General features: G+C 34.9%; 1 protein-coding gene across 8 annotated transcripts; it reads right to left on the bottom strand.

Annotated features, from left to right (window-relative positions):
* Positions 1-3,014: 3,014 nt before the first annotated feature.
* LOC142525215 (uncharacterized) lies at positions 3,015-22,995 on the bottom strand. Of its 8 annotated transcripts, none has more exons than XM_075629416.1 (3): positions 22,905-22,995; positions 22,207-22,495; positions 3,015-3,032 (listed from the first exon to the last, which is right to left on the bottom strand). In XM_075629416.1, exon 2 carries the CDS (start codon positions 22,489-22,491, stop codon positions 22,210-22,212), a length of 282 nt encoding a protein of 93 aa, XP_075485531.1. In that variant the 5' UTR covers positions 22,492-22,495; positions 22,905-22,995; the 3' UTR covers positions 3,015-3,032; positions 22,207-22,209. The 8 variants fall into 8 exon arrangements, with proteins under 8 accessions (XP_075485531.1, XP_075485526.1, XP_075485528.1 ...); XM_075629411.1 differs by lacking the exon at positions 3,015-3,032 and adding an exon at positions 9,774-9,934; XM_075629413.1 differs by lacking the exon at positions 3,015-3,032 and adding an exon at positions 9,913-9,931.
* Positions 22,996-24,105: the final 1,110 nt, after the last annotated feature.

Raw genomic sequence — 24,105 nt, 5'->3', positions numbered from 1 at the left:
CCAGTGAGTGGAGAGTTGGGTAGTGAGAATCCCCCTCCAATGAGTAGAGTTACCTTCTGGAATAGTTGAGAAGGATGTAATGACGACTTTTGGGCGATCAAACATTTCCACGGAAAACTTCTGAGTAATACAGAGTAAAGATCCATGAACTGAGCAGATGATGGATCCATGTTCCATCATGGCTGTAGAGAAAAGTTCATTCAGACTATTTTTGTCAAATCAAACATTTCCTTGAACAATTTCATGGTAATACAGAGTGAAGATCCTTGAACTGAGCGTATGCTGGATCCATGTTCCATCATGGTTGTAGAGGAAATTTCATTCAGCATTGTCTCTTAGTATCGTTCACAGCATCCCAGGAACTTCCTGAGGCCTAAAGCCTCGAGCATCTTGAATTCATGGCCAGTACATAAACAAAGTTTACTGCCAGAGTGTTTTGTGAGAAGTTTGCCATTTGATAGATTGAAGGAGAACAACTTGAAATTTTTCTGCAGGAGCCACTAGAAAACAGGAAACGAGAATTCAAGAATATCAGGAGTTTGATTATGCAAGTCATCGGAAAGAGATAATAATGGTAAACTTGAAATTGTTGGGTGCAATAATTATCCCTTCTTGGTAGAGCGATCAAATCGTTGTGCTTGAGCTGCTGTGTGGTTTAAAAGATTTGAGTTGCACCATTACCACTAGCTATAGCTTTTGGTAAAGCGGTAAGCACTCGGTCCTCTAATTGGTATCAGAGCCAAGGTCATGGGTTCGATTCCCATTGATTGCAAGGAGTGAAATTATTGGGAGGAAAATTGTCCCTGCTTGGTAGAGCGATCGAATCATGGTGCTTAAGCTGCTGTGCAGTTTAAAAGATTTGAGTTGTGCCATTATCACTAGCTATAGCTTTTGGTAAAGCGGTAAGCACTCGGTCCTACATACATACATACATACATACATACATACATATATATATATATACATACATACATACATACATATATATATATATATATATATATATATATATATTAATGTGATAGAAAATTAATCCATGTGTCTGAATGTCATAAGAGGATTTAAATATTTTGAAAAGTCAAAAACTAATTTTTAGATAGTTAATACATCCGATTAAATATAAATCATTGTAAAAATTGGATAGTAACTGTCATACAATTAAATGCGCAGTATAAGATAATTCAAAAATTGATCTTTTTAAAATCTAAAAATCAGACCACTAAAAAATTTGATTGATATATAGCGGGAGGAAATGGTCAGAACATATAATAATATTAAATTTCCACAAATTTCAGTCGGACCGATTGGAGTTGTGTATTTTTAATACATTTTTATATAAGTTCGAACTTTTGTTCTCCCTAAATTCATGTATTAATTTAAATCAACTAAGCCAGAATATTATGAATTTAAGAAAACTTAGAAGTCTGGTAACGACTTAGTAAAGATGTCAGTGTATTGATTGTCTGTTGAGATGTACTCTAGTAATATGTCCTTTCTCATAACATGATTTCGGATAAAATAATGTCAATATGTTTGGGGATTTAGAAGCTTGAATTCCAAAATCTCTAAATTGTTGCTAAATCCAGAGTAAATGTGCACAGCAAATCGAAGCGGCTAGATATTCTCCTTCAGCAATTGATGTGGCCTTGGAAGTTTGCTTCTTGCTGAACCATGATATCAATTTGTCTTTCAAGAAATTACATGAACTGCTGATGTTCTTCCTATCTATTTTACAACCTACATAATCTTCATCTAAATATCTAAAGAGGTTTAAACTTGAGTGCCTTTAATACATTTAAGTATGTGTTTGTCTGCAGTGTAATGAGATTGCATAGTATTTGCTTGAAAGAGAGCACACATACAAACCACAAATATGATATTTGCATGGCTGGTGGTCAGAGATAGAAGTGATCCTATCAAGACTTTATAAATTAGAATTTATACTGATATTTCCACTTCATATTTGTCTAGATATATTAGCAGAACTCGTGGGGGTTGTGTCAACAACACAATTTTCCTTGCCAAACATTTTGAGAAGATATTTTGTATACTTAACTTTGTTGATGAAAATACAATTTTCAAGCTGTTTGACTTGCAACTCGAGAAAGAAATTGAGCTCTCCTGTCATATTCATTTCAAAATTTTCCCTCATTATCTTGGAAAATATCTCACATAATTTTGGATTATTGGAGCGAAAAATTATCTTATGAACATATATTTGTACAAGTAAAACATGATCACCTGTGAGGGCCCGGCCCGTTATCCTATTCATGATTTATTATCATGCAATTAATCGATAAACAACAAAAAAGTGAGTTAAAAATTTATGTTTGGACCTACAAAAATTTCGACATAACATTTCCGTAATTAGGACGTACCAGAAAAATAAATATTTAAAATAAATAACATATGCTCTCAATAAACCCAACAACATAAACAATTGCACAATCATGACTTATACAAATCAAAAATATCATTGAGCCGACAAAGCTCGATAATAACATAATAAAATCCTCCATATATATATATATATATAGTATATGGGAAATGGCAACATTATGCAGTACCTAAATACAAATGAGCACACTCTCAAGGAGCTTTGGTACTTCATGATACTTCTTTAAGAGCACATGAGATCGAACATAGTAAGATTTATTACAATAATTATCAAATTAGAATACATAAAATTCTAGTTAAGTAAAATGTAGTTTTAGTAAAATATACAGATAACTAAAACATTAAAATATATAACATTTGCTTTTACAAGTAACAAAAATGGACGCGGCATCAATAATCTTAGTGGTGGTGTTAGAATATTTTTATTAGCCTAACTCTAAGTTTTGGTAATTGATAAAATAATAATATAAACTGTTTCAGGTAGAACCATTACTTAATTGTTTTTTCAGGATTTCATAATGTTATATCAGTTCAAGACGATCAGGAAAATGCATTAGAACATCGAGTTGTTTTCGCAAGAATTCTGGCCGCAAAATGTCTTAACTTCAACTGCAAGATATCATCTGTCAAACTGACTGGCAAAACACGTGTTATAACCGTTGAATATCCAACCGCACTACCACCGATAAAAATGATTTATTTAAAATAAGATACTGGAAGTCAAGCAATTCAATATCTTTATTATTTAGAATAATTATACATTTATCCTATCGACCCCCAAATGACATAAAATTACTACTTTCGGACATGGTGTGTCAGCTTTATAAAAAGCAAGAGTTTAAAGTCGCAAAAACACAAGAAACATTAAATGGGCATTTAATGATACATACGACGACTGAAATAAACATGTTCATTTTGTTAGGTGATATATAGATTATGTTTAAAAAAAGCAAATCCGACCGTTGGATCTGTTTCAACTATACGTATGCATAACTTTTTTTAAAGAGAGATTACCCCGATCATTTTTACAGAAACTAAACTATTGTCAAGCCTGCATTCTTCAATATCTTCGAGCACACTTAATTTTTCGATATCGAGATAATGACATAGCACACCCTTAACAGTTTATGTCAGATCATCAAGGATCATTTCATCTACACCAACAACCTAAGCTGTCAAAACCACCTGTTGGTTTTTTGTATTATTTTCTGGTGAACAAAGGTTTTTTAAACATCCAAATTTGTAAATTGATCACTAAAAGTTTCAGTATAGGAAGTTGTAAGTCTTAACTGAAATGAGTTGTTACAAGACTTTGTAAAACCAAAATGTTTTAGTGGAAACTTTTATAAGTGGAAGAAGAAGTGACGTAAAAGTTCTATTTCCAAACATCCATAAAAATTATTGTGTTATTTCATTACGCATTTTACATTCTTGCAAATCATATTCAAACTGTTTTTTTTTTTTTGTAAAACTATCAAATATAGTTTATAGCTAGTTAAGTCGGACCGTTATGCACTTACTCACCTTTTAGTGGTTCAGCTAAATTAGCCGGTTCAAGAATATTTTTTAGCAGCTTTAAAACTGTTAAAAATGACATAAAGTTTCAAAAATTTTATAAGAGATTATTCAACCCAACTCTAATAACTATTTTTAAAAAGATTGCAATGTTTTCCAAAGAAGATTATGATGATTGGAGTATCTCAATACAACAGTTATAGTATCTAATGGTGCTCCACAGATGGTCGAGAAGTACCGTTAGAGTGGATTGCTGATGACAAGAAAAAAGCAAATCTTGATAACGTGGCTAAGAACATTTTTTACAAGATTTGGACAATAACATGTTCAGTAAGATAAAGACATGTACAACTGCCAAGAAACGTAGGAGAAGCTGACTCAACTTTGTGAAGGCAACCATCAAACCAAGAGACAAAGCTGACCATTGCAATCCAGAATTTTGATAATTCCAAGATGAAGCACTATGAGATTTTTAATGAGTTTGATGTACGTCTTGGTAATATCATTATTGAACTAACTTCTCTTTGTAACGAATATTCTAATTGTGAGATTTTCTTCAAGGTTACGAGGATAGCACTTCCTACAGAAGTGAGATGTAAAGACAGTGTGTTAGGATTGGTTCCACGGAAGTACAAAAGCCAGGATCCTTCAGAAAATTGGTTCTTAATTAAAAAAACACAATCCTCAAAAGGATGTATACAGTAGAGATTTCACTAGATTGATTATCTGTTGAGATGTATTCTAGTAATATGTCCTTTCTCATAATATGATTTTGGATGAAATAATGTCTGATGTCAATATGTTTGGGGATTTAGCGGCTTGAATTCCAAAATCTCTAAATTGTTGATAAATCCAGAGTAATTGTGCACAACAAATCGAAGCGGCTAGATATTCTCCTTCAGCAATTGATGTGGCCTTGGAAGTTTGCTTCTTGATGAACCATGATATCAATTTGTCTTTCAAGAAATTACATGAACTGCTGATGTTCTTCCGATCTATTTTACAACCTGCACAATATTCATCTAAATGTAAATATCTAAAAAGGTTCAAACTTGAGTCTTTGGGATACCAAAGACCCACACATTTGAGTGCCTTTAATATATTTAAGTATGTGTTTGGATGCAGTGTAATGAGATTGCATCGTATTTGCTTGAAAGAGAGCACACATACAAACCACAAATATGATATTTGCCTAGATGGTGGTCAGAGATAGAAGCGATCCTATCAAGACTCTATAAATTGTGATTTATACTGATATTTCCACTTCATATTTGTCTAGATATATTGAGGAACTCATAGGGTGTTGTGTCAACAACACAATTTCCCATGCCAAACATTTTGAGAAGATATTTTGTTTACTTAACTTAGTTGATGAAAATATTATTTTCAAGCTGTTTGACTTGCAACTCGAGAAAGAAATTGAGCTCTCATGTCATATTCATTTCAAAATTTTCCCGCACTATCTTGAAAATTTCTCACATAATTTGGGATTAGTCGAGCCTAAAATTATGTTATAAACATATATTTGTACAAGTAAAGCATGATCATCTGTGAGAGCTCGTTATCCTATTCATGATTTATTATCATGCAATTAATCAGTAAACAACAGAAAAGTGAATTAAAAATTTACGTTTGGACCTTTAAAAATTTCGGCATAATATTTTCGTAATTAGGACATACCAGAAAACCAAATACTTAAAATAAATAAGATATGCCCTCAATAAACACAACAACATAAACAATTGCACAATCATGACATATACAAACCAAAAATATCATAGTAACGACAAGGCTCGATAATAATTTAAAACAATCCTCCAAATATATACATATAGTATATGGGAGACGATAACATTATGCAATACCTAAATACAACTGAGCTCATTCTCAAGGAGCTTTGGTACTTCTTGATACTTCTTTTCGAGCAAATGCGGTCGAACCACATGTACCTCCTATAATGTTGACATGTACTACCTCTCATGTCCACGTACAATTTCGTATTAGTATAATTCAATCAACTTAAAAAAAATGACATTGTAGAATTTTGTTATCATTTGATTTATACATATATAAATAATTTGCAGATGTTGCCCTAGTACTCTCGATTTGGTATATTTCCAAAATGCAAATGACGAACGTTGAATTTTCAGATCGACAATTGAAATGTGCCTGGTCGAATGCCACTCATTGTCCGTGTTTTGAAAGTCATCTCTGGTTCATTAATTGACTCGCTATTAATTTTACTTCTGCCACAGTTAGGCCACGAAACATACCAAATCTTGCATGGAAATACCGATGCTTGGCATTAAGAATTATTAATTTTAGATTGAAATCATATTCGGGGAGTGTGAACAGAGACGAATAGAATTGATTTAACGACGAAGTTTGGGTTCTACTTTGTTTTGTATTTTCTGCAACATAAATATATACGACCTAATTATGTATCAAAAAGTATAAGACATAATAGAACAACGACTTTCATTCTCAAGTGACTAAGCTCTCCAATTGAACTCCACGGAATTCCAAGTCCATCCTTTACCGCAACCATGAAATTCGTCGACTCGTTTCAAAATAATAAGTGCGCATGAATGAAAATAGCAAACGTAAGGGGAAGTGGCAATTTGTCAAATTAACGTGTGAAAATTATTAACTGCTTATATTGACAAGAATTGTATCAAGTTCAAACTTATTACAGTGACAAGATTCACATAAAGGATTCGAGTTTTTGGCAAGTAGATTTGTAATTGTTGGATCGGGAATTTGTTACTTTACTAATGGCTATAGGTAAAGTAGCAGTATAATTTCAATTTTTTTAAACTGTACAACTTAAGCGTCGCATTTCGATCATCTTTTTATCAGACACATTTATTGCACTCCAAAAATCTCATTCCAAGAATTGCACTTCTTGTCATCCATATGAATCGAATATGAACATTGGTTCTGGTATCGGTTGTTGGCTTAAGCGCTTGTCGTCTTACCAAAATCTACTACTAATGGTAATAATATGTATAATACAATACTCGTGTTTTGATTGATGTACTTACATGGACGGTTGTTGTACTCCTCCAATAGTCATGGTTAATGGATCGGATTGATCCGAAACTGGTCTGAAGCCGGTATGGTATAATCCAGAACTAGTTAATTTGGTTTACGATTGAACCAAATTCGATATTCTAATTGAATTGGATTGGTTTATAAAAAACTTGATCCGGAACCGAGACCAATCCGATCTGAAAATTGGATCTGGTCCGCTCCGATCAACAACCAACTCCAATACGATTCCGAAATCGGTTGTTTTTAAAGAATTTTGGGTACTTTGTTGTTTAATAATTGTCACTTATAAGTCTACATATAATAGATAATATATTTATTTTTCAAATCGGTTTGCTTAATAAATGACATGTTTAGGTATATATTAATTGAAAATTAAAAAAAAATTGATTTGAATCTGATCTCAACCCGATCTTACTATTTTCTAATTCGATCAAATTCGGTGAAATATGTAACCTAACTTATGGGCTAATACATGATTTTATTATTGGAAGGATTTTAAAATTATGAATCTATATTATACTACATTAGTAAGGTTGTATGTTTTTTTACAAGTGAATTAAAAATATTCCTTTTTATTTTGTAAAAATATAATAAAAAAAAACTATTTTAGTAGATTTTCAAATAATCATATCATCCATAAGATAAATTTTTATATAAAAAAATCCATTTTAAAAAAGTTTTAGAATTTTAGTATCATCTCTTAATTTTTTCATCTTTTAATACAGAATAATTTTAATACATATACACATGATCACTTGTACTATACTAAGAGCTCAAGTTGATAGGTTGAAGCCCAACCCAAATACTTGATATATTATCACCTCCAAAAGCCCATATGCGTTATTAGAGGCCCGTTTGTGTGATGTTGACTAGAATTAAGCTTTTAATTTACACAAGGCTTGCTTGATTTTGATGTGTTCATATTTGATTTAATTTACATAACGCAATTTCAAAAAATGTTCTTACTTTAATTTTTTTGTTGAATTTGAACCTAATATAATTTGTTTTTTCAAAAAATATAAAACTCAAAGTTTAAGTTCTTAGATTGCAAAAAAAAAAATCTATCTTGAACACTACTTCAAGATAGTTAATAACGGTTCTCATAATAATTACAATTTGAATTATATTTTTAACAAGGCAACTAAAATTAAAATACAATATACAATCAAAAGTAAAGTGTTCATATTTGATTTTTTTTATATAAACAATAATTTTCAATATATTTTGAAAATAAGATAGTAAGATTTATTACAATAATTATCAAATTAGAATACATAAAATTCTAGTTAAGTAAAATGTAGTTTTAGTAATATGGAGATATTTTTTTTAAATAAAATATACAGATAACTAAAACATTAAAATATATAATATTTGCTTTTACAAGTAACAAAAATGGACGCGGCATCAATAATCTTAGTGGTGGTGTTAAAATATTTCTATTAGCCTAACTATAAGTTTTGATCATTGATAAAATAACAGTATAAACTATTTCATGTAGAACCACTACTTAATTATTTTTTCAGGATTTCATATTGTTATATCAGTTCAAGACGATCAGGAAAATACATTAGAACATCGAGTTGTTTCCGCAAGAATTCTGGCCACAAAATGTCTTAATTCAAGCTGCAATATATCATCTGCCAAACTGACTAGCAAAACACGTGTTATAACCGTTGAATATCCACCCGCACAACCACCAGTAAAAAATGATTTATTTAAATTAAGATACTGGAAGTCGAGCTATTCAACATTTTCTTATTTAGAATAACTATACATGTATCCTATCAACCCCGGAATGACATAAAGTTACTGCTTTCGGACACGGTGTGTAAGCTTTATAAAAAGCACGAGTTTAAAGTCGCAAAAACACAAGAAACATTAAATGAGCATTTAATGATACATACGACAGCTGAAATAAACTTGTTCATTTTGTCAGGTGATAATACAGATGATCGTTAAAAAAGGCTAATCTGACCGTTGGATTTTTTTCAACTATAAGTATGCACAACTTTTTTTAAAAAGAGATTACCCGATCATTTTACAGAAACTAAACTATTGTCAAGCCTGCATTCTTCAATATCTTCGAGCACACGATATCGAGATATTCACATAGCACACTCTTAACAGTTTATATCAGATCATCAAGGATCATTTCATCTACACCAACAACCTAAGCTGCCAAACCACCTGTTGGGTTTTTGTATTATTTTCTAGTGAACAAAAGATTCTTAAACATCCAGATTTGTAGTGTTCACTAAAAGTTTCGGTATAGGAAATGATAAGTCTTAACTGAAATGAGTTGTTACAAACGTTGTAAAACCAAAGTGTTTTAGTTGAAACTTTCATAAATGGAAGAATAGGTGACGTAAAAGTTCTATTTCCGAACATCCATAAAAATATTTGTGTTATTTCATTACGCATTTTACATTCTTGCAAATCATATTCAAACAGTTTATTTTTCTTTGTAAATTATCAAATATAGTTTATCGCTCAATTAGCTGGACCGTTATGTCGGATCATTATGCACTTACTCACCGTTTTTTTATGTAAAATTATCAAATATAGTTTAAGCCGGACCGTTATGCACTTACTCACCTTTTAGTTGTTCAGCTAAATTAGCCGTTCAAAAATATTTTTTAACAGCATAAAAACTGTTAAAAATGACATAAAGTTTAAATTTTTTTATAAGAGTTTATTCAACCCCTCTGAACTATAATGCAATCCCAGTAAGTGGTATTGGAGATGGTTTTTCTTGAAAACTGATCTAGATTTTAAAAGGATTACAATATTTTTTAAAGAAGATTATGATGATTGAAAAATTAAAATGCAAACACACTTAATAGTTCAAGAGGATGACATATAGTATGTCATCACCGATAGTCCGATAAAGATACTGAAAGCCAATACAACAGTTGCAGTATCTAATGGTGCTCCACAGATGGTCGAGAAGTACTGTTAAAGTGGACTGCTAATGACAAGAAGAAAGCAAACCTTGATAAAGTGGGCAATAACATTCTTTACAAGATTTGGACAATAACATGTTCAGTAAGATAAAGACTTGTACAACTGTCAAGAAATGTAGGAGAAGTTGACCCAACTTTGTGAAGGCAACCATCAAACCAAGGAGACAAAGCTGACCATTGCAATATAGATTTTTGATAATGCTAAGATGAAGCACTGTTAGATTTTTAATGAGTTTGATGTACGTCTTGATAATATCATTATTGAACTAACTTCTCTTCGTAACGAATATTCTAACCATGAGATTTTCTTGAAGGTTATGAGGAGACCACTTCCTACGGAATGAGATGTAAAGACGGTGTGTTAGGATCGGTTCCACAGAAGTACAAAAGCCAGGATCCTTCAGAAAATTGGTTCCTACTTAAAAAAATGCAATCCTCAAAATGATGTATAGAGTTCCACATAAGTACAAAAGCCAGGATCCTTCAGAAAAATCGGTTCCTAATTAAAAAATAGTGCATAAAAAACATAGATGGCTCCGAATAACAAGGCAACATGGGATGTAATTTGATATCTCGTTGCTTAAACTGTGAACCAGATGTGAGACTCATTTATTCTAATGACAACTAATTATCAAACAATAATTATTTGATTTAAAGCTGCAGCAGAAAAAGGTTTAAAATACTTTAAAACGGACCTCAGAGCCTTGAAAAATTTCGGCATGATCTCCCCATAAGTAGAACATCCCGAAAAACTCAAGCAGTAATTTATCAAAATATACTCCAACTAGAGTCATAAAAACAAAAACCGAAGTCAACAACCTATAACTGCACTGGCCAGGTCTAAACAGAAATTAAAACTTACTAAATACTCACCAGATCATAAGAACCAAAGAGTCGACTCAGAACATCACAAAAACAACCAAATATCACTACAGATACACGGGGCATCTTCCCAGGAAATAAACTACAACACAAGATTAAAACAAACTCAAGACATACATATAGACTAACTGGGAGACTCCACTGAACGGAACCAAGCAATCCAACATCAATCCCGATCTCCACTAGAGGAACCTCGGCCTGATGCTGCAAAACGACTCGGGAGATCTATCATGGTGCCCAATAGCAACCACACCAGACCCCCAGAAAACAAGTGAGGTTAGAAATTCTGGTATAAATAGTTCAATAATAATAAATCATGCATAATCTTATAATAAAATGTAACGTGCAATGCATGAAAGGCTCAACGAATAATCGGGATCACAGGAGCCAACAAACGGTACGATAACAACTGGAATAATGCTCGAGCAACAACACAGGGGAGCTACATCGTCATGCAGCTAAACCGCCCTGCCAAGTATGCGAGGTATGCCAAGCTGTGTTGAATAACACCCCTGACTCGGCCTCCATACAGCTGATACGATACAACAGGATGACACAACAAAACGAATTAGATGACACAATCACAGCACTCACCTCAAAAGGCTGCACTAACCACGGAATTGTTCAATCACATCTATGGTCACATGTGTATAGGCCTATCAGCCACACTATGATCCCGAGATAAACAACAGTGCCAGATAACAATGGATATCAACAACGGCTAACAAGGACGATAGGGCTTAACATGAATGTCGTGACAGTATGCCCTATGCTAAATGCCAATAATATGTCACAATAATAAACATATATCACAACGAAGGCATTTAACAAATTACAACAGTCAACAAGTCATAGATACGATCAGTGCAACACAGAATGACAATTAAACATAATTTATGTTTTACCGTCGTATGTTACCGAACTGTAACATACCTATACTAACTTGACAATTCAATAAGAACTTCACTTCAAGACTCTCGGCCTAAACAAAATAACAATAAGCCGATCATGAAAACTACATTTCATAACAATGTCCGATTTGGCACAAAAGAGCATAAAATTCGTATCTCGCTCAATATTAACTGAAATCAATATCCGCCAATTGGAAATGAAAGATAAATCTAGAAGAAACCATCTTCCGAATCTCAGTAGATTAATCCCAGAATTATCAAGAACACCCTGCCACTCAACAAATTTTCGGACAGAAATCTCCTACTGAGCCGTTTCTGAAAAACCATCATAACTTGCACAATTCGTACTGGAATTTAACGATTCTTATATCATTACGAAGATAACGCATAGCTTTACAACTTTCATTTGAATCCGACTGCATATATGCCGTAATCTCGAAATACAGTAGATATTATACACAGCACAATTTCAGAATTCAATTTTGGCAGAAAAATCATAACAAATCCGTTTCTAATAAAAAACTCATTACTCCAGTGGCTATAAACAACAAACTTAAACAACTACAAAGTTTGTTTAGGTTAGTTCTACAAATTCAAACTACGAAAATCACAGCAATACAAAAACTCACCCAAAAATCGGAAGAATTCGCTCAGAAACAGAGCACCGGAACAGCAACTTCAATCTACCCGTATCCTTGCTCAAAATTCATGATTTACGGCTTGAATCGAAGCTTAGGATGTTAGGAAGACAACCCTTCACACCAATCGAGATTTCGACGCCGGACGAAGGAGATATGGCTATTTGCTGCGGCTGCTCCTCAAGTGACGGGAATTGGGGGTTGAGGGAATGAGTTTCTTTCTTTCTTCCTTCTCTCTCTTCTTGGTAAGTTGTGTGTATGTATATGTATATATATATCTTGTGTATTTGGTTACTAAAATAGTAACTCAAGCCCATTTATCCCGGTTTGTATTTATTTTTTGCTCTCGTGTGTTATTTAAACTCTATATGTATTTTATATCGTTAAATTCTCTGATATTCTAAAATACACACACTTCTTGAATTTATTTGGCCAACTCAATAATTATTCTAATTATGCCAAATTACCGGATAATTAATTACAGGACCTTACATTTCTCCACCCCTTAAAACAAATTTCGTCCTCGAAATTTCTGTTTATACACATACATCTTACACACGATACGAAATCAACAATTTATTACTAAGAATCAAACAAATACGGATAAGATGCTCTCATCTTCTCTTCTGTTTCCGACGTTGATTCTTCTACACCATGTCTCGACCACTGAACACGAACAAGTAGTATAACTTTATTGCGTAAAATTTTATTTTTACGATCCAAGATACAAACATGATACTCAGTATACGATAGCGAAGGGTCGAGTTCAACCTCATCAGGCTGAATCACATGAGACGGATCAGGCTCATACTTACGCAACATAGAAACATGTAAAACATCGTGGATGCCAGACAATGACTGTGGCAACTCTAGCCGATAGGCACAAGTGCCAATACGTTCAACAATCTCATAGGGAACAATGAAATGAGGTGACAACTTACCTCTCATGCCAAAACGAATAACACCTCTAAACGGAGAGATTCTCAGAAACACAAAATCTCCAACTTGAATCTAAAGGTCGACGACGTCTGTTAGCATAACTAGATTGCCGATCTTGGGCATCTTTCATTCTCTGACGAATCAACTGGACTTTATCATGCATTGCTTGAACAATGTCAGGTCCAGTCAACTGCTTCTCACCAAATTCATCCCAACAAAGAGGTGATCGACATCGTCTGCCGTACAAAGCTTCAAAAATAGTCACCTGAAAACTGTTGTTATATGAAAATTCTACTAGTGGTAAAGTTTCTTGCCAACTATCTTTGAAATCCATAACCACTGCTCAAAGCATATCCTCGAGCATTTGAATCGTACGCTTTGTCTGACCATCTGTCTGAGGATGGTACGCAGTACTCATCGCAAGTCGTGTACCCATTTTTTTTGGAAACTAGTCCAAAATTTTGATGTAAATCTAGGGTCACGATCTGAGACTATTGCAACTGGAACTCCATGAAGTCTCACAACATTTTCAATATACAGACGAGCCATCTTCTTGTACGAATACGTCCTTTTATACGGAATAAAGTGTGCCGATTTAGATAATCTGTCGACAATCACCCAAATGGCATCGAAATGGCGAGAAGTACGTGGCAAATGCGTGACAAAATCCATAGCCACGTGCTCCCAGTTCCACTGAGGAACCTCAAGACTATGCAGTAATCTTCCATGTCTCATTCGTTCTGGTTTGACTTGCTGACAGATCATACAACGAGATACAAACTCAGCCACATCCTTTTTCATTTTCTTCCACCAAAACTGAGGCTATAGAATATGATACATTTCCTGCCTCCTGGGTGGATACTATATCGAGTACAATGAGCTTTTTTAAGGATGGCTGCACGCAATTCAGTAATATCTGTGACAACCAGCCTACCATTCAACCGAAGAGAATCATCTGAGTGAATTGAGAAAACAGATTGGTGTCCTTGAGATACTAACTCATAAGATTTTAGAACTCGATCATTAGTTTTCTGAGCTGACTTTACAATCTGAATCAACTCTGGCTCAACAGAAATCTGAGATACACAAACATCATTACCTTGGATTTGAAAATCCAACCCAGAAGTGCAAATATCCTCTCGTAACTTAGAAACACGAATCGAGGTTAAATTAACATCAACAACTTTACGACTCAAAGCATCGGCAATGACATTGACTTTTCCCGGATGACACTGGATCTCACAATCATAATCTTTCAAAAGATCCATCCAACGTCTCTGTCTCATATTCAGATCTGAATGAGAGAACAGAAACTTCAAGCTTTTGTGATCAGAATAAATTACAAATTGCTCCCCAAACAAATAATGTCTCCAAATCTTGAGAGCAAAAACTATAGCAGTCAATTCCAAGTCATGTATAGGATACTTAGACTCATGCAGTTTCAACTGACGAGAACCATAGGCCACAACTCTGCCATGTTGCATCAGTACACAACCTAATCCTCGATTTGATGCGTCGGTACAAACAACGAATCCTCCAGAACCACTTGGAATGGTCAGAAGTGGTGCAGAAGTCAATCTCTTCTTCAACTCGACAAAACTTGACTCACGTTCATCAAACCAAATGAATCTCTGATTTTTCTGAGTAAGTTGAATGATAGGTCTAGCAATCTTTGAGAAATTTTCGATAAATCTCCGGTAATAACCAGCTAAACCCATGAAACTACGAATCTCTGGCACAAACTGGGATAAATGGGTTTGAGTTACTATTTTAGTAACCAAATACACAAGAAATATAAATATACATATACATACACACAACTTACCAAGAAGATAGAGAAGGAAGAAAAAAATAAAGAAACTCATTCCCTCAACCCCCAATTCCCGTCACTTGACGAGCAGCTGCGGCAAAGTAGCCATATCTCCTCCGTCCGGCGTCGAAATCTCGATCGGTCTGAAGGGTTGTTTTCCTAACATCCTAAGCTTCGATTCAAGCCATAAATCGTGAATTTTGAGCAAGGATACGGCTAGATCGAAGCTGCTGTTCCGCTGCTCTGTTTCTGCGCGAATTCTTCCGATTTTTGGGTGGGAGTTTTTGTATTGCTGCGATTTTTGTAGTTTGAATTTGTAGAACTGACCTAAACAAACTTTGTAGTGGTTTAAGTTTGCTGTTTATAGCCACTGGAGTAATGGGTTTTTGATTAGAAACGGATTTGTTATGATTTTCTACCAAAATGTGCCAAAATTGAATTCTGAAATTGTGTTGTGTATAATACCTACTGTATTTCGGGATTATGACATATATGCAGTCGGATTCTGAATTTATGATTCAAATGAAAGTTATAAAGCTATGTGTTGTCTTCGTAATGATATAAGAATCGTTAAATTTCAGTACGAATTCTGCAAGTTATGATGGTTTTTCAGAAACTGCTCAGTAGAAGATTTCTGTCCGAAAATTTGTTGAGTGGCAGGATGTTCTTGATAATTCTGGGATTAATCTACTGAGATTCGGAAGATAGTTTCTTCTAGAAAAAGTTAGTTATTCGAGTTATCTTTCATTTCCAATTTGCGGATATTTATTTGATTTAATATTGAGCGAGATACGAATTTGATGCTTTTTTGTGCCAAATCGGACATTGGTATGGAATGTAGTTTTCATGATTGGCTTATTATTGTTTTGTTTAGGCCGAGAGTCTTGAAGTGAAGTTGTTATTGGATTGTCAAGTTAGTATAGGTATGTTACATCTCGGTAACATACGATAGTAAATGTTTAATTGTCATTCTGTGTTGCACTGATCGTATCTATGACTTGCTGACTGTTGTAATTTGTTAAATGCATTCGTTGTGATATATGTTTATTATTGTGACATATTATTGGCATATGACATACTGTTATGACATTCATGTTGAGCCCTATCGTCCTTGTTAGCCGTTGTTGATATCCATTGTTATTTGGCATTGTTGTTTATCTTTTGATCATAGTGTGGCTGATAGGCCTATACATATGAGATCGTAGATGTGATTGAACAATTCCGTGGTTAGTGCAGCCTTTTGAGGTGAGCGCTGGGATTGTGTCATCTATTTCGTTTTGTTGTGTCATCTTGTTGTATCGTATCAGCTGTATTGAGGCCGAGTCATGGATGTTATTCAGCACAGCTTGGCATACCTCGCATACTTGGCAGGGCGGTTTAGCTGCATGACGATGTAACTCCCATGTGTTGTTGCTCGAGCATTATTCCGGTTGTTATCGTACTGTTTGTTGGCTCCTGTTATCCCGATTATTCGTTGAGCCTTTCATGCATTGCACATTACATTTTATTATATGATTATGCATGATTTATGATTATTGTTGTTATTGTTCAACTGTTTCATACCAGAATCCTAACATCAGTTGTTTTCTGGGCGGGCTGATGTGGTTGCTATTGGGCACTATGGTAGATCTCCCGAGACGTTTTGCAGCATCAGGCCGAGGTTCCGCCAGTGGAGCTCGGGGTTGAGGTTGGATTGTTTGGTTCCGTTCAGTGGAGTCTCCCAGTTAGTCTATATGTATGTCTTGAGTTTGTTTTAGTCTTGTGTTGTATTTTATTTTCCGTGGAGATGCCCCGTGTATCTGTAATGATATTTGGTTGTTTTTATGATTTTCTGAGTCAACTCTGTGGTTCTTATGATCTGGTGAGTAATTGGTACGTTTTAATTTCTGTTTCGTCCTGACCAGTGCGACTATAGGTTGTTGATTTCGGTTTTTGTTCATAACACCATGTGATAAGATAGAAATGCAGTTGCAACAAAGTATCCATAACACAGTAGAAAAATTGTCGAGTTTTAAACATTGAGCTTTCTTGGTCAAAGCTTATCTACAGCATATAGCCAGTAAAAATCATAATACATCTGTCGAGACGAAAGTTAGATGCTTTAAATTCCCCCGCATGAAAAGCAACACAGAAACATCAGATAACCAACACCTATTTTCAATCATTACACGTCGATTCTAGGATGACAACTCCATTTTACAACTTTGATTCTTGTTTGAGTTTCTGTACATTTGTTGACAAAAATAAAACTTTGTTATCTCTATCCTTGGATAACAAGAAGGCATTGTCAGCATAAACCAAACAGGATCATTAATGTCTGCCATTTCTTCCGTTCCAATCTCAATTTGTTTATAAAAGTTATATTGCAACGTCCAAAAATCAGTTCACGTAAACCGCATCCATGCAAATTATTTATATTGTTTATTTATTTTAGTTAATTGATTTTAAATTCTTAAATGATATATTTTATATGCTTAAATGTTTAGGTTGCATGATTACATGAAATTAAGGATTTTGTCCAGATATTCGAGAATAGGCCGGGGAAAAGAGACCGAGGACGACCAAAATGAAAATATTTTTCGATAAATGTTCTCAAGGCTCAATAATATGATCAAATATGATTAAAACTTTTTAAAAATGCTGGATTCCAAATTATTTTACGAGTCGAGCCCGATTGTATCCGGGAAGCCAGTTTTAGTCAAACGAATGACTTTTAAAGGCCCGAAAGTTATTATTTTTTAAAATGATTTTTGTAAAATTTTATTTTATATTTAATTGGGCCCTAATAGGCATAATTTAACTAGGATTGATGAGCCTAAATGTTTCTAAACCAAAAATCATAAAACCCAACTTTTAACACAAGGATTTTCCAAAACCTAGGGTTCCTAGACTCCTAGTGGCCGAAATACCACACGCTCTAAAATTCGAAAATTATAAGAGCAAAGTTCAAAGATTTTTCGTCGTTCGTTCATCCTTCTTCACAATCCACGCTAACTATCGAATATTCGAGCATTTTTAATGCAAAAGCACGCTTCTAAACCTATTTTTTGCACCATCCAATCCATAATATGCATGATTTATGTTTCGAAGCATGAAAGATATTTAAATCAAAATTATTTAATGCTAGAAGTATTTTTTCAAAGATTCGACATTTCTATGCATGTATGATACGTAATATGAATCCTAAGGACATGCTGCCAATGAGAGACGTTTATGGGTCGTAAAAGAGAGTCGAATAAGGGAAGAACGTAGGCTGGAAACATGCAAGGCGAAGGGAAGTTGAACCTAGGGTTTTCTAGGTTATTCCATGGGGCTTATAAGAACATGATGGCTCGGTTAAATGGGCAGCCACATCGGGGCTTGGGTAGAGAACTGTGTTGGCCGTGATTCGACGTTAGGAAGAGTCCATGGAAGGCTAGGCGGTTGGCTCGGTGATGAGAAGCCACGCACAAACTCTAGGAAACCTAAGGCTCGCGCGCGGCTCGACGTGAAGGGAACCATGTGCGGCAATGCTAAGGGCTGGCCAGGGAGGTCTGGAAGGGTCCCATGCGGATGGTCAGGGGTCTGGTGTAGGCTGGGCTAGGGCTTGGATGAGGATGGCTCGATGAGGGAGGGAGCCGCGACTTGGAATATAGGGAAGAGGGCTGCGGCGTGCGGCTAGGCATGGTTCAGGGGTCTGTGATGGTCCATGAGGGGTAGGCTAGGGTCTGGTGCGCCGTGATTAGGGTTTGGTCCAGGATGACTCGGTGGTGGCTCGAGGTTGGGTGAGGCAGTCGGTGTTGAAAAGAAAAAAGGTTCGGTTTTGGCTAGGAAGAAGAAGTGGTTCAAACCGTGGTCCACGGGGGTTGGTTCGTGGTTCTTGGGGGTAGTTAGGTATGAAAAGGCTATATTTAAAGTTTGGGAAGAAAATATTAAGTTTGTAATTAATTCGAGTTTAAAACGTTTCACAGTTTAGTTATTAAGTTATTAAATCGAAAGTGTCGAGTTTACGTCTAAGAAAAATATTAGAAGCCCAATCTAAGATTATATGATGCTATGGTGTAGGTTCGAGTCAATAAAAATAAAAAAAATCAAATGTGAAGTTCGAGGTCCATGGGTAAAATGATCAGTTTACATCCCCGGGTAGTACGAAAGGTCTGGCAGTGTCCCGAAGAATCATAATGCATACTAAATTATATTATAAAATGTTTATTATGAAAATACGATATTTTTATCATATATGCAAAGGCTGTACGATTCTTCTCGAAAAATGTTATTTTACGATTTTTGAAGGAAACAATATTTTATAAATAAAAGAAAAGGAAAAATATTTGAAGGATGTGAACTGATTGTGACATATATTATATGATTGGGGATATCGTGAGGGAAAAGACCCTAGAGGGATCCCGTTTACGGGAGAAGGACTCAGAAGGAGCCCGATGATCGTATTTCTATTTTCGGCCATGACCCAGTGACGAGAGTTGTTGACGGCCCGACCCCAGGTACTTGGTGAGCTAAGACTAATCAGTTGACCACATGATGATGTTATGATTACAACTAGTCACTTTCAAGGATCAAACTTCACCCAAAATAGTATACGATGATGGAAAGCTTTACGATTTAATTATTTAAGATTATTTACGCTTACAAACTTATACTAGCTTGTTTTAAAATAAAAATATGATTTTAATGTATGTGCTGGTATATGTATTATTTGTTACGTATGGTTAGAACGTGATGAATCATTAAACTCACTAAGTTTGGATGGTTCCAGGTGAGAATGATTTTGAGAGAGGCGCTGACGCTTTAGTGGATCGACTCCAGCAGTACACTCCCAAAGGACTTTATTTTCCGCACTTACTTAGTATTTAAAGTTTTTACGTACAGATTTTGAGGATTATTTATTTAGAAATTTTATGTTTTATTTTGAAGTCTAGTGTGGATTATTTTATAAGGTGACGTATGCTTTTGGTGGTTGATAATTTATGGATTTTTATGCATTTAAGATTTTAAATGTTGAGTTATTTTCAATGAGTTTCAAATTTCATGATTTATATATATAAAAAGTTAGTATGATTTTAAAGTTAAAAAATAAGAGATGTTTCGTATATATAGTGAAGGAACGAGTGTTGGGCACCTTGAGGTGCTTCAAACATAATATTTTCCAAGAGCTGCAATAGCTCGTGTTCTAAGAATGTTTACACCGATGAATTAAATCGAATTTGATATAAAATCAAGCGAAAAAAAACACTCGAAATAATCTTTCGTTAAGAAACACTGATATATTTTATATCATGTGTAACTGAATAACTGAAAATATGGGGAACCGGTTGTGACATATCAGTTCAGTTGGTGAAAACTGAACCGACGGATGCTCTAACTGATCAAATCAGTTTGAAAACAGTAGTTAAACAATTAAATACACAAGATATGTTTATGTATGTTCAGAGATTTCAACTGCTCCTACGTCACCCCTTCTACCACCTCGGGTAGGATCCACTAGAAGACTTTGATTTATACAATACCTTATACAAACATACCCAGCTTAGGACTTACCAACTGCCTAACTGAACTTCTAGTATAGACTGAAGGCAGCACCTTCCAGTCAACACTTGTTTAACATCTGTGTGTCAAAAACTACATACACAAGTTTATTGTCTTTATGCAAGACTATGTTTGAGTGGTGGGGTGTGTGTGTGTGTGAGAACTGATCTCTGAGTTCAACACGAAAGTGTTCTCACATACTGAGGGAATTGTGCTTCTAATCTAAGCTGATAACACGATGAAGTGTTCCCTCTGGGCTGATTGTTTCTTGTAAGCTAATATGCAATATGTGTGCTCTTCTTCTTTGTATCTTCACACACTCTAGTTTTTCTACAACACTATATCGGTCTTCACTGATCTTCTATTTATAGGCGAGAAACTGATCGTACAGTGAGACTCAATAATTGTATCCGTTGCAGCTTGAATATGTTCCTAGAGATTTGTACTTCGACTTTTTCGACATCTACGCTGGAACATTTTGTCTTTAAGTTTTGCTGCAACGTCCAATATTGTACCTTTGATCGTACAATAACTTTTCCTCAGTGTGTACAGCTTGATTTCATTGAATAAGCTTGTCGTGTTATGAAACTGATTGATTCCTAACTGAAGTTCTGAACTGGTCAATTGAACTGATCTTGATCTGGTTTGGTGAAATCAGTTGGCTCGTCAGCTGAACTGATTTCGCTGCTTCAGTTGAACTTGTCTTTGATATATCAGTTGAACTGAATCAATTTGGTCGATCAGTTGGTGTTTTCAGTTTGAGTCTCGATAGCTTCAATTTTGGCTCGATAACTGATCAGTTTGACGCCTGATCAGTTCCAGCTTCCTACGCACTTAGGTAAATCATTAGAAACAAAATAACAAATTTTGTTATCGTCAAAATCAAGATTGCGAACATGAAATATTCCAACATATAGCTTTGAATTTTGAATGTACTCGGATGAGCACATAAAACATCATTGCATTTTCTTAAACACTGTTAAATGCTATTACGAGTCACGTGCATTACGCCACATAAGAATGGAGGTCGTGTTGGTAAAGGTAATTCTAATAGAAATGTGAACAGCCATCTCTTCTAGGAAGGTATTGTTTTGTGAATAGAGGGAAGTTTACGGCATGCCGGAGTAATCGAAACTGAAACAACTCTTAGGGCATTGAAACTTGATACACACTTGAAATAACCGTGCTGGAAATAATATGCGAATTGACATGACAAGTAGGATGATGAAACAAAGTTTTACACATGACAGATTGCAGCAGCCACAACTCATGACATTAATGCTAACAACAAATAGGTTTTAAAATATTCTCCCAATAATATAAGCAACATGTTTACATGATGATGCAACTGAAATTAGAAATTATGCAGCTTTTATTTTTATATGGAGATGTTATAAGGAGTCTTCCAGAATCCATCCATCAGGTTCAGGCAGTATGAAAGGCTTCCCATTTTACACTAATGAAAATAATACAAACACTCCAACTCCGAAATATATCCATATCCAAAATCAACAACCTACTTTTTGATGTCCACCTAAATGACGATCACATAAGCAACAAGTTTACAAACTGACCGATTATTTGGTCGAGGAAGACGAAGAAGCTTCTTGGATGAGGTCATCATATGGGTCCCTGCGCCCTGGAACTTGGCTAATCTGAGAATCCCAGAAAATCTGAGCATTGTGGCGCTCAAAAGTCCAGAATCCATAGGGACGCAGAGGTAAGCTCCACATTTCCTTAGTTTTCTGGCACTTGTCTTTCCTTTCATACAAACGCTCCCTAAAATTCCTGTCCCTCTCCTTCGGATCCTCCATCATACGCAAAATCAAATTCTCCGCAAACTCCATTATGAATCCCATCCTTCTACATCATATTTCAAATACAAGCATTAGAATTAAAGGCTACGATGACAGTGGTAAGTGCAATCCGAGGTCCAATTATATCTAGAAAATAATAAACCAATTAAAAATACATTTAAAATATATATCAGCTACAGCAGGACAAGATCACGCGATACAATATAAACAGCTTCGCTTGGATTAGGGATGAATGATTCCGTAACTTTTCCAGAAACGTGGAGGCTAATATGAAAATAATTAGAACACAAAAATTCAAGCTTCTGAGCCTATTATGAACCCTAGATTCTGATCCCAGATTGAACACAAACAAACAAACAAACAAACAAAATAGGATCAACATAGAAAACGGATAAATTTGGAAACACAAAACCAATCAATCGGACAAAATTTTTGAATTTTGTGGATCGATTTACCAGAATCGATTGATGAGGTAGCAAGGCAAACGTGATAAATTGGTAGTAATGGTTTAACGAATTTACCACTGATGCTTGCTCTATCATTGGTGGGCTTCATCAATATATAGTTGGGTTTTAAAAGTCTAAAAATCTGGATGTTCTATTTCCTTTTCTGGAAGAGCCCACTCGTTTAAGACTATGATAAAGGCCCAATTGCATTTGTGTTGGCATGCAAGTTTAGGCCCAAACATTTATACAAAATTTGAAAATGGTCTTTTATTCTTGTTGGTATAAATATATACACATATACTTGTGATCTTGTACATAAAATATCACGTTGAAGCTCATGAGAGAGTGTCCATTTTGATGAAGTAGGTGTACTTGCGATAGATTGGTCAAAAGTTCTATTCCTTACCGACACTTTCTTGGGAAAGTTTGTTACACGAAGCTTGCCCAGTGTTATTTATTTTATTGATGTTATTTGAAAGCTACAGGGTTCAGTTCAAGGATTTATCCGATTGGACATCATATATCTAAGGATGTCAATGGGTCCGAGTTTTACCCAGACCCACAATGGATCCACGCGTATGGGGCGGGTTTGGGCAGATTAAATGGGTCATGGGCGGATCTAGGGTCCAATTTTCAGACCCATCCGAGTATGGGGCGGGTCATGGGTCCTATAATACCCGCCTCATACTCGCCCATATATGTGAATATAAATACTTTGGATTTTAGTTTTATTAATTTTCATTTTTTAAGTAGCCCACCTCAATCATAACGATCTTAGCTATTCCTATGTCAACTGTTGCATTTGAATCTGCTTTTAGCAATAGTGGAAGAATAGTTGGTCCTAATCTTAGTAGACTTAATCCAACGACTTTGGAGGCATTGATGAGCTCTCGAAGATAGTTGTGGAGTGAGGTAAAAGGTAAATAAATCACAGTTTTATTTTGTTATTGTACTTTCATTTTAATTTTTTATTGTACTTTTTCTTTTTAAATTACATTTTTTTACAGTTTGAAATTACAATTTTATGCATTTTCTCTCTTTAATTTTGTAGTTAATTCTTCAAGTTACCAACTTGTCCCACCATTCTTGATAAAGAGGAAGATGATCCTGAAGAATGTGTCTGAAATATTGCCTACTCGCTGATTTTATATTGATATGTTTAAGTTATGTTATGACTTATTTCTGGGAATGTCAAGATTTTTTTGGAGAG

This window comes from Primulina tabacum, chromosome 14 (genome assembly GCF_025594145.1).
Source record: "Primulina tabacum isolate GXHZ01 chromosome 14, ASM2559414v2, whole genome shotgun sequence".
Lineage (NCBI taxonomy): Eukaryota > Viridiplantae > Streptophyta > Magnoliopsida > Lamiales > Gesneriaceae > Primulina > Primulina tabacum.
This window is presented reverse-complemented; position numbering and strand designations above follow the sequence as displayed.

Coding starts and splice junctions, on each gene's coding strand:
- LOC142525215 (XM_075629416.1), bottom strand. CDS start 22,491: ATGGGATTCATAATGGAGTTTGCGGAGAATTTGATTTTGCGTATGATG.